This window comes from Dioscorea cayenensis, chromosome 5 (genome assembly GCF_009730915.1).
Source record: "Dioscorea cayenensis subsp. rotundata cultivar TDr96_F1 chromosome 5, TDr96_F1_v2_PseudoChromosome.rev07_lg8_w22 25.fasta, whole genome shotgun sequence".
NCBI classification, from domain to species: Eukaryota; Viridiplantae; Streptophyta; class Magnoliopsida; order Dioscoreales; family Dioscoreaceae; genus Dioscorea; species Dioscorea cayenensis.
In genome coordinates this window covers 26,915,849-26,933,318 of record NC_052475.1, presented here as the reverse complement: position 1 = coordinate 26,933,318, position 17,470 = coordinate 26,915,849, and the positions used below count along the sequence as shown (strand labels likewise).

At 31.8% G+C, this 17,470-nt stretch overlaps 5 protein-coding genes across 8 annotated transcripts; 2 read left to right on the top strand and 3 right to left on the bottom strand.

Moving 5' to 3' along the window:
- Positions 1–2,644: 2,644 nt before the first annotated feature.
- Positions 2,645–2,910, top strand: LOC120262419. The gene has a single exon (XM_039270521.1). It carries the CDS (start codon positions 2,645–2,647, stop codon positions 2,843–2,845), a length of 201 nt encoding a protein of 66 aa, XP_039126455.1. The 3' UTR covers positions 2,846–2,910.
- Positions 2,911–4,153: 1,243 nt separating this feature from the next.
- LOC120262086 lies at positions 4,154–5,361 on the bottom strand. The gene has a single exon (XM_039270140.1). The coding sequence runs from the start codon at positions 5,061–5,063 to the stop codon at positions 4,851–4,853; it is 213 nt and encodes a 70-aa protein (XP_039126074.1). The 5' UTR covers positions 5,064–5,361; the 3' UTR covers positions 4,154–4,850.
- Positions 5,362–6,445: 1,084 nt separating this feature from the next.
- LOC120259858 lies at positions 6,446–6,917 on the top strand. Its single transcript, XM_039267311.1, has one exon. It carries the CDS (start codon positions 6,561–6,563, stop codon positions 6,768–6,770), a length of 210 nt encoding a protein of 69 aa, XP_039123245.1. The 5' UTR covers positions 6,446–6,560; the 3' UTR covers positions 6,771–6,917.
- A 90-nt stretch (positions 6,918–7,007) lies between these two features.
- Positions 7,008–10,253, bottom strand: LOC120259857. 4 transcript variants are annotated; one of them, XM_039267307.1, is made up of 2 exons: positions 9,657–10,244; positions 7,008–7,425 (listed from the first exon to the last, which is right to left on the bottom strand). In XM_039267307.1, exons 1-2 carry the CDS (start codon positions 10,021–10,023, stop codon positions 7,388–7,390), a joined length of 405 nt encoding a protein of 134 aa, XP_039123241.1. In that variant the 5' UTR covers positions 10,024–10,244; the 3' UTR covers positions 7,008–7,387. The 4 variants fall into 4 exon arrangements, with proteins under 4 accessions (XP_039123241.1, XP_039123242.1, XP_039123243.1 ...); XM_039267308.1 differs by having other exon boundaries at positions 7,008–7,422; positions 9,657–10,220; XM_039267309.1 differs by lacking the exon at positions 7,008–7,425 and adding an exon at positions 8,321–8,649 and having other exon boundaries at positions 9,657–10,252.
- A 1,583-nt stretch (positions 10,254–11,836) lies between these two features.
- LOC120259856 (agamous-like MADS-box protein MADS4) lies at positions 11,837–16,783 on the bottom strand. The gene is made up of 8 exons (XM_039267306.1): positions 16,460–16,783; positions 13,171–13,249; positions 12,995–13,056; positions 12,790–12,889; positions 12,650–12,691; positions 12,518–12,559; positions 12,291–12,433; positions 11,837–12,179 (listed from the first exon to the last, which is right to left on the bottom strand). The coding sequence occupies exons 1-8, from the start codon at positions 16,642–16,644 to the stop codon at positions 12,101–12,103; spliced, it is 732 nt and encodes a 243-aa protein (XP_039123240.1). The 5' UTR covers positions 16,645–16,783; the 3' UTR covers positions 11,837–12,100.
- Between the last annotated feature and the right edge of the window lie 687 nt (positions 16,784–17,470).

Here is a 17,470-nt window from a genome sequence, read left to right as displayed (position 1 = left end):
TGTAGATATGTAACTATCTAAATAAGTTTTTGAATTCGTTATTTGCTTTGATGATTATGAAATTGGATTATTTTATACAAAATTGTCACTATAAAAAATTAACGAATTATTATATATTAAATTAATATGTGGTTGCTACACCAAAATATGAGTGGCTACTACAGTATGAAAAATTGTTACAATAGACATCTACTGTTTGTTCCTGTAGTATTCATAGCAAAATTCAATATTTTCATTAAAAATAAATAACTTTAAAAAATTATTATTCTTTTTCTTCTAATTAATGTTCTTAAATCTAAATTTAAAATTCAAACCCATAAATTTTTTATGAGAATAGATAAACCACACTTTAATTCAAACAGTGGATGTCTATTGTTATTTATTTAATTATGCATTTATTCAAACCCATAAATTTAATTATGTATTTGATGATATTAGCGTTTGTTAATAATTGACTTTTATTTATTTCACTTTTTCCGACTAAAAATCTAAGGTATGAATGGCATCCTTGACTTGTTAATATTAATAATTAATAACAAAAATGAGAAACACGCGAGCAAATAGATAGACAACTCACCCACTGACAAAATAGAGGTCCATCGCTCAAAGTCTAGCCACTAGTAAAAAAGTGAGCCACATGAAAGGGCAACACCAACAACCAAACAAGGAAAATAGTAATAATAATAATAATAATAAATGCCAACTCCCCCACTACATCAATCAGGACATTTCATGATTATCAGTATTATTTTATATTTATTTTAAATACATAAATCATGCTATATTAATATTGTCAAAATTATCAAATTATAATCAAAAATAGTGAAATATATAACCTAGTAATTTTCTATTTTATTTGTGTTTGAGAATCCTCAAGTTCAAAAATCTCTCAAACATAATACAAAAAAAATAAAAAATATTCATCGCTAATTTATAAAAAAAAAATTATAATTTGAAACAAGAAAAATATATGAAAATAAATTTTGATTTTATTAGGACACATTAACATATTGATAAAAATATAGAATATTAAGTGGAATAAACATTCCATGTTATGGTGAATTACTAGTAAACACGGCATCACAGCTTGTAAAATTAAACATATCAATAATATAATTAATTATTATATTGTCCGTATGTATGTCGGAATTTGGTGCACCAACAATCTCAATTAATCAGGTACATTATTTAATATTTTGTTACATTAGATTGAGCCATTTAATCGACACTAATGCTCAAACATTTATGCTCAACCTCGTTGCTGACTTTAGCATTCCATCAATTAAATCAGATAACTTTCCAAAAATTACTGACATGATAATTTACATCATGAAATATTATAGTAATTAATAAAATATAATTTTGATGCAGCCATATGGAAGAAAGCTTCTTATTTTATTTTAAAATTTTTAAAAGAGTTTTTATTTAATGTTTATAATTATTTTAATTTTATAAATTATTTTAATTTTATTAATTTATTCAATAATTTAGCATTCCATTAATTAAATCAGACAACTTTCCGAAAATTACTGACAAGATAATTTACATCATGAAATATTGTAGTAATTAATAAAGTATAATTTTGATTCAACCATAAGGAAAAGCTTCTTATTTTATTTTAAATTTTTAAAAGAGTTTTTATTTAATGTTTATAATTATTTTAATTTTAATAAATTATTTTAATTTTATTTATTTATTCAGTAATTTGACATTATTTACTATTTGGTTCTTAGTTTGGGTTTTATAAAGACTTATTTCAAAATTCGTGAGAGGAGATTTTTATATATTGAAATTTTATGTTCTTATTTATTTAATTTTAAGTGAATTCTTATATTAGACCTGCGTATTCGATAAGTTTTTAAAAATTCATATAAATGTTTTAAAAAATGGTGGGGCTAATGTTGGTAGGTTATGTTGCCTTTGACAATTGAATTTGATGTTTTTTCCATAAAAAAAAATTAAAAATTTACATTGTAAATGTTGGTTTCTAAAACCACATTTTAAATGATATTTTGAAGTAAAAATAAAATTGGCTTTGGAACGTGAAGCCACTGGCTATTTTCCAACTTTTAAAAAATTACTTGATGGAGAGAAGTTGCATGTGACCATGAGAATGCTGGATTTTGTTAATTAATCTTCCTAGATTTTTTAAAAAGCTCCATTAAAAAAGACACAAACAACTAAATACAAAAGCAAAGTTCAAGCAACATGCATGGCACCACTAATTAATAGAATCGATCACAACTTAATTTTTTTTATGTCAAGATCATATCTAATCAACTTTGCCTAAAACACATTCCAACATCTTCATTCCCCAATAAAAAGAAGAAAAAGAGTCATAAAGATGAAGAAGCAAGCATGTGCATGCAATACAAAAGAAGAAGACAAATTGCTGAAAAGGAAACAGACCAATGAAATTAAAATAAAAACAACAAATTAAATAATATACATGCAAGTGGTGAACAAGTGATTGGTGACTTCACATGTGAGGTTTTTCATCTGATATATATATATATATCTCTTTCTGTGATCATTCTCTGTAGATCTCTCATCCATATATAAATAGTAATACACACAATAACCATTGAAATTAACTTAGAATTAGTGATAATTAAGAGAGTGATACTGTACAGAGAAGACAAAAATGTCTGATTGGGGGCCAGCTGTGCTGTTCATCCTCTTATCTCCAGGACTTATGTTTCAATTGTCAGGGAAAAGTAAAGTGATGGAGTTTGGGAACTTTCAGACCAGTGGCATCTCCATACTGGTCCATGCAGTCATCTTCTTTGCTCTCATTGTCATCTTTCTTCTTGCAGTTGGTGTCCACTTGTACATTGGCACTTAGTTTTATAAGTATCTGGTTTTTGCTTATCTGCTCATGAACTAATTAGTCTCACTGTTATTTGTTCTTTAGTTTTCAAGTAATTAATTGCATGGTTGTTCATTGTTACTAATTTGTATATATTTCCATTTGGAATTTATTAATGAATAAAGTATCACTAAAGCAATTAAGGAGAATAATTAGTTGTTTGTTATATGTATATGGGTGTATATATGCAATATTGGACCATTTTATTAATTATTTATAATAAATAAGACAAAGAAAGGCTCTCTAGCTCACATGCACCACACATTCTATATATGCTATTCATTTGTTATACTATTAATAAGAACCAATTAGCTTAGTTTTCTCTCCTCTAGTTGCATCTTTTTAATCATTTATAAGTCTAATTAAGCTAGCATCGTCAATGGTTGATTGGGCTCCGGTGGTGGTTGCAGTGGTATTCTTTGCTTTGTTATCGCCGGGGTTGTTCTTCGAGTTGCCAGGTAATGATCGGATAATAGAGTTCGGTACATTTAGAACCAATCGTAAAGCCATTGCTGTTCATGCATTCATCTTCTTTGTTATCATCTCTATCTTCATCCTAGCTTTACATCTTCACATCTATGCCGGTTGTGCTCCTAATTGTAATTAACTATATCATATTTAAAGTATTATTAATTTAACTTTAATTATCTTTTTTCTCTTTTTCACACTATGTGTTTATATATATTGGAATATATATTAATTCATGACTTAATTAGCTTGTTTGTTATAAGTGTTATAAATGTGCTGCTTATTTTTAGTGGAAAAATAATTTAGTGAACTCGCGAGATTCCGTGGTAATAATTATGAAACTACGATGTGGGTCATTTTTAACCATAGATTTATAAATTTTATTTTTTATTTATTATATAATATAAGAATAGATTAGTAATTGCATTAAAAAATTGCTACATTTTGTTTTAAAAGCTATTAAATTGAGAAAATCCAATGGGTGAGAATAAATTACATTTTGTCAGAGAACCTGGTCCGTGGGATCAACTCTCATATTTAGTGCGTCATGTAGACCTTGTTTCTTTCTTCTTTTTTTATCTTAGGCATATATGTGTGTTTTATATATTAAGATATGCCTTGATTTTTTAATTCATTTTGTTAATTGTCACTGAACTCTAAATAAACAAGATATTGAAAAATTAATACTATTATATAGTACTACACTGATATCAATAATACTATTCATGAAAAAGAAGACAAAGATGAAGAATAAATTAAGAAAGATACCAAGCTGATCTTAATTTGAGTATTATTTATGAACTTTGGAAGCAAGCATCAAGATGGTATTAATTAATTATATCAGTTGTTAATCATACATAATTAGACTAATTAATATAAATTAAAGCTTAATAAAACTTTTTTTCAGTAGATAAGAACCCTTTAATTACCTAGCTTCCATTAATTAAAGTCATAATCTTGAGGCATCACTCTCCACTTTAATTAGCCATTAGCTGTATGACGTGATATGTCTCCAAAATGCTTTTATTACCAACTAAACTTCAAGCCAGAGTAGGCATATTCTTTGATAAAACATAACCCTTAATTAAGTTGCCATTTAAGTTATATGTGTGTGTGTGTGTGTGTGTGTGTGTTAATAAGCAATAAATTAAATTGATCATCTTTACAAATAAAAACTAAGGAAAACAAGAATTACTCTACCAAACTTGATTAAAGAAATTAACACAAGAACACGATAAAGACATTGATAAATTAATAACTCATCACTTCAAAAATAGAAATTAAGAAAACAAGAATCACTCCACCGACAATTGATTAAAGAAGCAAAAGAACATGAACTATTCATGCATGGAAATCAAACATACATAAAAAGATAGGAAAGTATATATATATCATACGTTAATTAGTTGAAGAAACACAGGAACTTTAAACATACGTATACGTAAGTGCTTGCATGCATGCATGAAAACAAACTACAAAGTGCATGAATGATATATATTTATATATATATATATCATCCTGTATGAATATGCACTCCAACAGCAATGACAAGAATGGTGAGAATAGCAAAGAAGATAATACTATGAACAAGAATGGATAACCCACTTGTGTTCATATTCCCAAACTCTACAACCCTAGACCTCGCCGGAAGCTGAAATAAGAGCCCCGGAGATAACAAGATGAAGAGAACCACTGCGATGATCACCGGTCCCCAGTCCTGTGACATTCTTTCAATTTATCTAATTGATATGGGTTTGCAAAGAAGATAGTTAATAGATAGCAATGCTTTAGATCATGTATCAAAACCAAAAAAAGAAAAAGAAAAAGAAAAAGTTAAGGAAAGAAGAGTGCATGTAATGGAGAAAGTTAATTACTACTTTGCTTTTGAAGTAGTGGGAACAAATAGTCATTATCCTTTAAAGCTTCTTTTCTTGTCCAATATTAAAGAGAAGGAGGTGATATATATATATATATATATATATATGGTGTGAGCTTTTTGAAAGAATTTGATTTTATGGAAGGTGGTATAAGCTTTATGTGTGTGTGTGTAGTATTGACAAAGATTGTGGGCCTTGATAGATTCTTTGATTAGTTTCTTTTCACTAAATATTTGTAATTATATAATATTTAAAATTTTAAATTAATTAAGGAACAGATGAGCGAGTGATTGATCATGAACTCTGGACTATTTGTATTTGTATACACATGCATGCATGTGGTAGTGTTTATATATATATTCACTAACTGTACTCTCTTAAATACTACTATCTTTATAGTAATTATGAATTTGTTACATTGTTTTTAAAAAAGTAAGATCTCAAATCATACCCAGTTATAAATTCAAGATAAAAGAAATATATAGATTGGTTTTAGGTGTCAACCACAATTCATAACATGCTTGTCTTAAACTCTTTAGCTTCTTCTGATCCCATCACTTATTTAATATATACATATATATATATTATAAATAATTAATTTAACCAAAACTAAAAGAACAACAGATGTTAAGTTGATAGCAAACTCATCTTAAAAACAAACAAATTTAAAAGATAAAATTTATTATTAAAAAAAAAAAACTCAACTAACCAATGACATAGTCAATACTCCTTTCCCACCAAATTATCATTTCATTTCCAATCTTAGAACTACATTTATCAACGTACAATAATTTAAAGCAATAATTAAATCAGGAAAGACTCAAATGACTCCATGGTTGACCCCACCATAGAAAGACATATCTATCTATACAAGGCAATACATAAGTGTCGCCACGTGCCGTCCGTCTTATCCATCATGCCACGTGTCACCGACCTCACCGTGTCAATACTCCAACCGATTTTAAAAAAATATCGGCTCTTTTTACATTTATACCCTTATTCCAATTCTAAAATTACATAAACATCCTTCTACAAACTTCCTTAACAAAATTAATATTTTAATAACTCAGAAAATTATTTAAATGTTAAAAGACAGACACATGAAAAATATATATATATATATATTATATACACAGGGAAGAACAGAATTTAATGCAAGGATATAAAAGTAATTTCAAAATTAGAAGAAGGGGGTTACATATATGCAAAAGAAACACCCCAGAAATGAATAAACCAATTTGAAAAAAAGAAAAGAAACAAAATCGCTTCTTGGCTTGCCCTAGGGTTCTCTCTCTCTCTCTCTCAGTTGTCATTCATTGATCCATCTCTGATCTCTCTGAGAAGCAATGGCGGATTGGGGGCCGGTGGTGATAGCGGTGGTGCTGTTCGTGTTGCTGACGCCGGGATTGCTGTTCCAGCTGCCGGGGAATGGGAGGTTGGTGGAGTTCGGCAACTTCCAGACGAGTGGGATCTCCATACTGGTCCACACCATCATCTACTTCGGTCTGATCACCATCTTCCTCATCGCCATTGGAGTCCATATCTATACTGGCTAAACATGAAAACCCCCCCTTTTCCAAAAAAAAAAACCTATCTTTTTATGATGCTCTTTTACTTATTTATATATATATCTTCTCATGGGTTATTAGTTGTTTTTTGATGTTATATGTGATGATGATGAAGAAGTTTGATCTTGGGATGTTGATCTGTTGTTTTATTTATGGTGTGCATTATTCCAGTTTGAAGTGATTTGAATGAATATAAACCTAAAAAAATAATAATAATAATAATAATAATAATAATAAATAGTGCTAATTAACATTGTATTTTGAGAGTGGAGGTGCTTAAACAGAGAAGTTTATTATACATGTGAAAGAGAAAGAAGATTAAAAGTATATCATCATGTGATCATATCACTACTGAGGAGGCTCAAGAAGAAGAAGAAGGAGAAGGAGAAGGAGAAGAAGAGAAATGAAGAGATAGATCACTGGATCAGGAATGGATGAGCAGTGTGACTTGGGAGAGCAGCAGGGGCATATCTTGCTAAACGCTGAGCTTTTATATTAATATCTGACAACCATTAACCCAACTGATGATTTATCCATTGAGGATGACTGACGACTTACAGAGAGGGTACTCTGCTTCAACTAGCTCTTGTTTTGCTTTTCATCTGCTAAAATATGGGAAGTTTGGAGAAGAGCGGCTGCCCTGCTGCACCATTCGAAAATTAAAAACCAATGCTATGATTCATCAAAGTTGGTATGATAAGCACTAAAAACGAGAATGAAGGAGAAAACAAGTTTTTGCTCAGATTTATCTTGCTACAGCGAAATGGCATCATTTGGTTATCAATTCCTTGCCTCATCAAGCATCAATTCGAATGCCAGATGGATTGATGTTTTAAGGCATGATGAACACCCTTTCTCTTTTATCAAATACCAAGCATGCATATTGCATTCACTTCTAGTTCCTGTGATGGTGTTTCAAACTTTGTTTACCTGACTTATAATCACAATAGCTAGTATTGTTTCAAGCACAAAACCACACGAGGCCTAGACAATGCATTATAAATGGGTAACAGTAAATTGAAGACATTAAAAGGAAATGCAGAAAGACTGAAAAGACCAAAAACACTAGTAGAAGGGTATCTTCTAAAATAAAATGATCAAAGGTGCAAGCTACTCTTCAAAATTGAATTCCAAAACAAATACTCAAAACCAATTACAAGCTTTAACTATTTAGACAGATGATAAAAATGGCTTGATGATTCTGCGTTCTGACGAGAACACATAAGACCTACTCAATACAAGTAGTGAACCATCTAAAATGGAAGAACCCCACAAATAAGGACCATTCATAAAGGAAAATAATCAAAGCTGCAAGTTGCTCTGCAAACTTGAATTCCAACGCAAATATCCAAACTCAATGCTTAAATTCATCATTTAAATAACGATGACAATGGTTCGTTGATTCCGTGTTCTTATGCAGTCACTTGCATCTAGACACTTCACTAATGTAAAAATTCACAATTCTCAACCACCTCTACGAGCATCACAAAACAAAGGCCTACCTAAGAAAAAACTATTCTAGCTTAAGAGCCAAAACATACAAGTTACTCTTCATTTTTTTTTCTTGAATATAAACCATGTTTATATTTTTGTACATGTTCCAATCAGATACTACAATTGTCTAAGCTGAAGTGAAGTATAACTAAAGAAGCTATACACTCAAACCAAGTACACTTAAGGCCCACAAGTTATCAAAAGGATACAGAGGGCATCAGAGAATCCTCCATCAAGATCACAACTGGGCTTGCTTTCATTTATCATGAACTTTAAGGTCCTATGCTCTTCAGAATAAGTCTTTGCATGTTTAGCAATTGGCTTCAAACAAGACAAACCAAGTTCTTTTACCTTATCATGGCCCTTCTCTTGTCTGGACAACCAATTAAAACTATTAGGTTGAATCTCTTTTTTCACAAATGACAATCAGTTAAAATTTAATCTAATAAGACCATAATAACCGTTCACAAAGCATAAGAGAGAATCTCACACCAATAAGAGAAGAAATCCTCTGGGATCACAATATAGTGTGTTTCATAATAGAAAAATTCTAGTGCACCTTACAAATTTTATTTTACTCAATCAATAGTTTTAAATCAATGCAATCTCATCAGCATTCATTTTAATAAAGTATAAATAAACAAAATGTTCAAAGCATAAATGTAGATAATATCGCTAGATATATGTTGTCACATTCTGAAATCTAATTTGGCATCATCCAAAATTGTAAGCAGCCATTTTTGTCTATCATGTACTTTGTAATCATGGTCAACCTTCAAATGAGAAAACAAAACCTTCTTCAATTTAATGCTAAATAACTTTCACACAATTCAAAACTACTCCAGGCTGTACAAATAGCTTAACATACGCAATATTTAGCATCAATTTAGTTATGGAAATCCAAACAAAATTAGGATCAGAAAACATATCTTCGGAAAGACAGCACAAAACAATGTTAAAAGTATCAAATAAGAAAAAATTCAAAGACATGACAAGGAACATAAGGACAAGAAAAGAATAGCACTTCCAATAATTTGAGCAACTTTTTGCAGGCTACAATCAACCGATAACGAATCGCTATCAGAATTTCGATCAACCCTCAATTATTGATACACACCCAATTAATTCATCAACAGAAGTTTCAAACATTTCTTACTCAAAGGACCCACTAAAAAGAGAACCTGATTCCAAAAAGGACAGCAGAAAATAACCCTCTTTGTCCAAAGAAATGAGATTTTTCAATACGTAAATTTATTTAAAAAAAAAAACAATTTTTGGATCTAAATGATGGCAGGAAAATGAATTCAAAGAACAGATCGCAATTAGAATACGAATTAGATTGAAATGACGGGTAAAAAAAAAAAATCCGATTTAACGCACCTTGCACGTCCTTAGGAGTCGGCGTCGAGGGGCAAAGGATCGCCCTCCCAATTCCCGAAAGGCTGGAAACAATTCCAACAAAGTAGAACACCATCAGCATTCCAAGCACCCAAGGCATCAAAATGAAACCAATCACAAACGTAACAGATCCGCAGAGCATCAACGCAAGCGAAACCCCAAGCAGCAGCGACGCAAACGCCGCCGGGGTCACCTGCGATCTCCTAGGGCCCCCAACCCTGGCCGCCCGAGGCGCAGGCGTAGACACCGAGACGGCGCCGGGCGGAGACTTAATGACGCTGAAAAGAAGCGCGCAGAGCTCGTAGAAGACCTTCTGGTCCTCGCCGCCGGCGCGCATTTCGGAAACCATAACCCTAGATTCCCAAACGTGTAGATAAGATCAAAAAAGGTGATGTTTTTATCGGAGCGGGGGTATTCTGGGAAGGAGAACGGTGGGGTTAGAACGGGAACGGTGGAAACCCTTCTCTCTCTACTCTGTGGAAGAGACGGTTGGGATTGATGGCATTGTTCGCTTGTTATGATAGGAGGGAAGAGGAAATACATAGCTCTGAGAGATTGAACAGCAATGAGTCCATATTGATGACGTGGAGTATTTTTATTTGTTGTAAATATGGGGCCCAGCTTTTATACTGCATTGTAGTCTTTGGATGCTGTTTGTCGGTTCACGTCTGATGTCGGATCAGTGAGAGGAGAAAGAAGAGTAAGGGAAAAGTAAAGGGATGGAGAGGTATCGGGTGTTGGACAGCATTTTCAGTATATGAAGACGGATGAGGTACACGTGGTATTATGATGGACGAACGGATCACGTGGGATCTATTGATTGGTACAAAATAGGTGTTTGTGTTGTGATGTATTGTAGCGTGATGGCACAAAAGGTGACGTCCAAATAGAAACTCGTAATTCGTGGATAAACGGGGAAGGTTGCCGTAGTTGGTGTGAATTACCGAGAATACCCCCTAAGTTATTGGAGGTCAGATTAGAACTAATGGATCGGGTTTGGAACAAGATCCGGCTAACGGTGCAAATTTAGTCCCTTGTTTGTTACGAAGTCATCTCGGTTGGGTAAATTTTTTAGTAGGACACTAAACTTTGACTCATTTTCATTTTGATCACCGATCTTGATTAGATCAATTTGGTCCACTCAATCGTAATTTTATTTCATCCCTAGAATAAATCGCGATTTCAACCCCAATTGATTACATGGATGTTTAAAAATATAAGTTAGTCCTCCCATTGACACATTATTAAGTCTATTAGAGTGTCCACATCATCGAAAAAGAGTCATATCATTTATTTTGGAGGTCGAAAATCTCTCGATTTACTACAAAGTGAAATGAAATTAAAATCGAAAGTAATCAAATTGATACAAATCAAGTCTCAGTGATCAAAAGCTGAAAATAAGTCAAAGTTTTAGTGATTTACTAAAAAAATTTACCCCCATCTCTGATTAGTTCCAGAATCATGTTATTTTCTGGTTTTTTTTTTATTATAGTTTAATATATATATTATTTTTTATATTATGGGATAAAGAAAATGCATCAAATTGTGATAGGGGAGAATCAAAGAATAATTTAATTTGTAGGACTAAATAAGATGACTTTTATATCAAGTGAAATTATTTTACTTGGTCTTATAACCAAGTTATTTTATGGTTCTTCCCTATCACAGTCTGACACGTGTCTCTCATTTTCACAATATAAAAAAAATAACAGCATATATGTCAAGTCAACTATAATAAAAGAGAACTAGAAAATAACCTGATTCTAAAACCAACCGAGATGACTAGAAATATAAAATCCGAACTCGAATCCGTTATGCCCACCATGTATATGAATAGAATTATAATTTTCTAGATAATTTGTCATGAAGATAAAAGCTTTGACGAGAATTTTTTTTTAAGGATATCAATTATATTATAAAGAATGATAAAATATAGACAAAGTCACTGTATGTGATTTATGACGTGCATGACACTTGAAAACTAGTACTTTCTTATTCTAAAGCTAATCCATGTTACGTGTCAAACTTATCCTTCTGTTCTGTTCTGTTCTGTTCTGTTCACCTATGCAAAACTTTGAAGTTTAAAATAAACATTATTTTGTGGATAGAAAGAAGACACCAATTCCATACAAGCCCTCTAGTACCAAAGACAAGGCCAGACATAAACCAAGCATGATAAAGTTTCATAACCAGTGAAAAACATTACTACAACGTCTCCAACACTATGGAGTCTTATACATACTAATTATAATCCATGATACGTTTCAAAGATAGATAGAAGAGACATTATGCAGTCATTGACATGAAATGGAATTGGATCACTTGTACAAACAAAAGTAGCAAATTGATGAAAAGGAAAAGGTTTCAGGATGATGGCAAACAAAGAGTAGAGAAATAATTAAGAGAGATTGATCAGCATCCTCAAGCTAAGCAAGCCATCCAGGCATGTAAGTACTCACACTTGGCCCTGGTGCTGCTGCAATTGTTATTTGATCAGGATGATACCTGAAAAACAGTAACTAAGAAATTAAACACAAGCATCAAAGAAAAACAAAAAAAACTTCCATACTTTCATATATATACACATATATAAATATATCTAAATAGAAAGATTACCCAATTTGAAGAGTAGGTTCACAGTCTAAAGGATGGAAGAAACCATCACCCTGATTTTGAGAAGCTTGTCTTGCATATTCTACTGCTTGAGCATTGGCTTCCCAAACTTGCTGCTGATGGCTAGCCTGATTGCTTTCATCCAACTGGAATAACACAACCAAATATAAGGACACTTCATGCCTAATTAATTAGTTTCTAAGTTTTTAAACACGCCATTAATTAATTACCCTTCTCTTCAGGCTTTTATTTGCCTCACATAGCATTTGTTCCTATTTCATTGCAGCAATAAACATAGTGAGATATATGTTGAGTGATTAAGTATTTAGATAATGAAGATTAATTCACAAATGAAAATTTACCCTTCTTTGAAGATCAGCAAGCTGATCAAGCATGAACTGAGTCTGCAGACAGCATGCATGCACAGGTGAAACAAACACTGGGATTAATGAAATTAATGGAGTGATCAGTTGATTGAGTTTGATTAAACTTATTTTAATACCCTGGTGGATCTTATTTGTTTCAGTGATACATCAAGCTGGCGTTCAAGTTGTTCAAGCTCTTTGCTGCTCAGTGGCCCCAGGTCTTCTCCAAGGAGGTTCCTGCAAATGCATTGGAGAAAAAAATTAAAGATGAACAAGTAACCATACATATGATTATTGTAATTTTATAATTACACTTTGTGATTGATTTATTGATTAATTAACCTTTGTGATCTTTGCAGTGCTTCAACTCTTGCTTTCAGTTTCAAGTACTCCTGCTGACTGCTCTGTTGCAAGAAACAAGAGATTGATTTATTATTATTGTTTTTTTTTTTAATTCATGCATTCTTATCTTCACAAACTGAGAAGGAAAAAAAAATAATTAAAGACATATATAGTACCTGAGTCTCCCTTGTGACTATATTTGTTTCTGGTGCCCCATAATTGCACTTTTGATACCTTTCAAGTGTCTTCATCATACTATAAATTTATGAAGTGAAATGACAAAAAAGAAAAGATTAACATATCAATAAAGCATATATAGTCACAAGAACACAATCTCTGAAAAGAAATGAGAATAAGATTTGCTTGCAAACTTCTGAAATGATTCTACCTTGTATGTGACATTTTCAATAAGTTGATTCTTCAGTTTCTTCATGAAATGTTTTATTAGCTGGTTGTGTACTATATATATATATATATATATATTGCATGCTGGTGTCTCTGCGTAAACCATGCAAAAGAGGCTAGTCTATGCTAAAGCAAAAAAGCAACCCAATATATATATATATATATATATGTTAAGCATCACAAGTATGGACGTCGACATTACCGCTATGGTAACCATATATCTCCAAACATGCATCTATTTGGTTTTCCGGATCTTTAATTGATACTCAAGAATTTACAGCTTTACTCAAAGATTGTCATAATAATTTTTTTTTCCTAATCTAATGTCAAATATGTACACATTTAAAGTATATTTGATATTTTTTTAGAAGTTCACCTGCAATTCCAAACTCATATTCCAAATTGCATACAAATAAAAGATGAGTTAACACACACACACACACACACACACACAAAAAGGTAAAATCTTCATTAAAAATGGTCTGCTTTAATTGTTAATGGATGCTATAAACTTTATGTAAAACTTGTTACAATAACAATATTGGTTAGGTGTAATTATTTTAAATAATTAATAACGTCGGATAAGTTATCCAAGCAAGAAATAAAAATGACCTATTCCTGCTATATCCAACTTATACTTCAAATTAACATTTTGTATTTAGTTTACCATTTTATATTTTAGTTTTAATTAGCATGTTCTTCTGTTTGTGCATTGTCTGATCTTATCATATGTTTCATCCTCACAAGTGTCTCATTTTACATGTAAATAAGCATATGTTCAATAAGTTTATCCCAACTCATCAAAGTTTAAATTATTCAATCTAATTATTCATTTGCCAAATAATTAATGGCTTTAGAGCCCCCACCCTTTCTCCTTTCAAGACATATCCAAAAAAGAATCCAGTATAATTAATAGCTTAAGAATAACTAAAAAATTTACATCACTTTAACTGATGTTACCTTTAAATGACTTCTTGATTATCAAGAATAGAAGAAAAATTAAAGAACAACAAAGTTAAGTGTACCCTTGGAGAAACGGGATTTATGCATGACCCATTTCTTAATGAATATTGAAAAATATATTGTAAAGAAGAATGAAGTTTAATTTGTTCCTTTATTAGTATTACTTGCAAAAGATTTTTGGAGTTTAATAAATATAAACGAAGTAAGAAAATATAAAAGTTCAAACAAATGAATCTTGATTTTACAACTTTATTATTTTAATTTTTTAAGACCATAACCATGGGTACTAAATTTAGTTTGTCTTTAGAATGTCAATTAATATGGTGACATAAATTATTAATACTAAAGGGGAAAGTTATTATGAAATATTTAGGAAGCTCTAGTTGCACATATGATGTAAAAGTAAGAACTCAAAAGATAAATAATAAGTGATTGATCAATTAGTTACTATTTATCTTTCAGTATATATTTACAGAATCTATTTCAGAGGGGAGAAGAAACAAGGAGCATATGATTAAACAAATTAGAGCTTTAATTAATTGCTTAAGGTGAGTGTGATGTTTTCTGCATAGCATAAAAAAGAAGAATAAATTCAAGAGTAACACAAACCATTTATATAAAGTTTGCATGTTGGCAACTACAGAATGTTCTAAAGTATGCAATTAACATTGAGCACAGGAATACATAAATGAGAAGGAGAAGACAAACAAAATATACAGAGCTGAAAGAACACAACAAAATTCAATCAAATGCAATGCAAGAGGCCAACAGAACAAACGCTTGTGAGTCACATCTTCACAAACACTTTTTACTTGTGTTTGGCAGCTCCCACAAAAGTACACCAACATACTGTGTGTTTTGGTTGAGATGCTATTTAAATACTTTCAAGAGAAGGACTTATGAACTTATATATTTCATCCATATATAGAAATTAAGCAGCCTTAGTTTTCATGGAAGGAGAGCAAGTGGTAACATATATTTTGTTTTAATCATGTTTTGAAGGCATGAACTTGCAACTTGGAGAGTGTTTGGAAAATACCATGCAGAGACTTCAATGCAATTCATAGACTAGAAATCAAATCAAATCAAATCTATTCAAAGGCTTTTGAGATTTAAAGAATTATGTTGTCATGTCAAGGAAGTCTTCAAGTGGATGTGACTGAAAGTTAATTTCATGAGATTTCACAAAAGAAGCACCAGAAGCAGCATCAAAATAACTTGGAGATAACTGCAAAAGTTTCATGTCATATGAAGGTGACTGCATGAATTTTCAGCAAAAATTAAAATGTTTGATTTTAGAAACCTGGAACAAGGGTTTGCCTTTATGAACATAGGAAACACAGAAATGGAGTAGAAACCCTAGTTTGAGAGTTATTTGGAAGGATCTGTAGAAAGGGAGAGAAAAATTCTTGAGATCATAAATCTCTAATATTCAAAGATGTCATCTTTCACTTTGTTTGCTTTTAAAGTATAAAAAATATATGAGGGTTTCAAGATGAAGGAAAGGAAAAACCTTGAAGACTGCAAAAGATATCCAAAACTTCAGATCATAAAAATAGAACAGCAACCATAGTTATCAAGGACCACAAATCCTTAGCAAAACAAACCCTAACCCTAGAAATTCAAGCCAGGTCTTCTTCCACAGTTCTTTGAGAGAAACCTAGTTTACTCTGTCAGTAAGCTCAAAGTGTTGTTGATCTTTCCTCAAAAAGGAATTACGTAAAAAAAAAAAGGGAAAACCCTAACAACATTTAAAAAGAACAACAAAAACTCTCAGATCTTCTAAAACCAAGGAAAAAAAACTGGAAAAAGATAAGCTCCTAACTAAATCATCAAAACCTTGAAACCTTCCTTTTATTAGCTCACCTTCTTTTCTTCTACTCCACAAAGAAAAAAAAACACAAACAAATTAAAACCAGTAAAAACCAGAAAACCTTTCAACAAGCTCAGACCTTTTGACAATAAAACTCAAGAACAAACTAAAAAAACAATTAGAAACCATAAAAACAAAACCTTTCTCACCTAATTTCTCTAAAAACACAAGCAACACAACATCAGATCCAAAAGAAAAAAGAAAAAAAAAACAAACATTTATACCTAGAAGAACTGCAAAATTCATAGAGCTTGCCACGGTTGGAGAAGACGATGAGGGCGACCTCAGCATCACAGAGCACAGAGAGCTCATATGCCTTCTTGAGCAGTCCATTGCGACGCTTGGCGAATGTCACCTGCCTGTTGATCTTGTTCTCAATCCTCTTAAGCTCCACTCTTCCCCTCCCCATCTCCTCCAATCCTCCCTTTCAAACAAAGATCAAAGAGAACCCAAGAACAAAGATCAAATCTAGAAACTTTAAGCAAAGGAAGTGATAATGGGAGAGAGAGAGAGAGAGATAGAGAGGAACAGCTCCTCTTTGCTATTTATAGACAAAGATTGATTCTTCATACACTTCACTCTTTCTCTATTTATTTATTTATTCATTCTTTTTTATTTGATTTTTTTATTTTTGTTTTTAACTTTTCGTTTTTCATTTTTAGATTTATCCTGCGGTTTCTCTACGTAACAAGGTTATTAGCGCGGGGAGTTTCGAGAGAGCTAGTTACAGAGACAGTAAAACTCACCAAATGGTTCTCATTTGTGAGTAGTGAGAACTGAGGTGTCGGCTTTTGGGTTTTTTTTTAGGTCTACATTTGGTGTTAAATGAAACATAAAAGAGGGCACGTGTCATGCTGTGAACTGTAGGCGTGATTTAACTGGAAGTGTGGTCGGAGATATTTACGAACATCAGGGCATAACCGTCATTTCAACTTCTCTATACCCAATAGTAAATGGACACGTGGGATCTCTCAGAAAAATATGAAACTCACGTTGCGGATGATTTGTTTGCAAGGGACAAGCAAGGTCACCCAATCTTAAGCATTAGCGAGAGAGAGAAGCTCCAAACCCTAGTGCATGAAATGTATGATTACAAATATACCCTTGACCAGAACTTTAGCAATTTTTATTTTATTTTATGATTTATCAATGAGGGAAGAGATGGAGGTAGATATGGATTTAAATTGTGAAAATGATAGGAAATGGTCCCCAAACTGTACTTTTCTAATATTTAG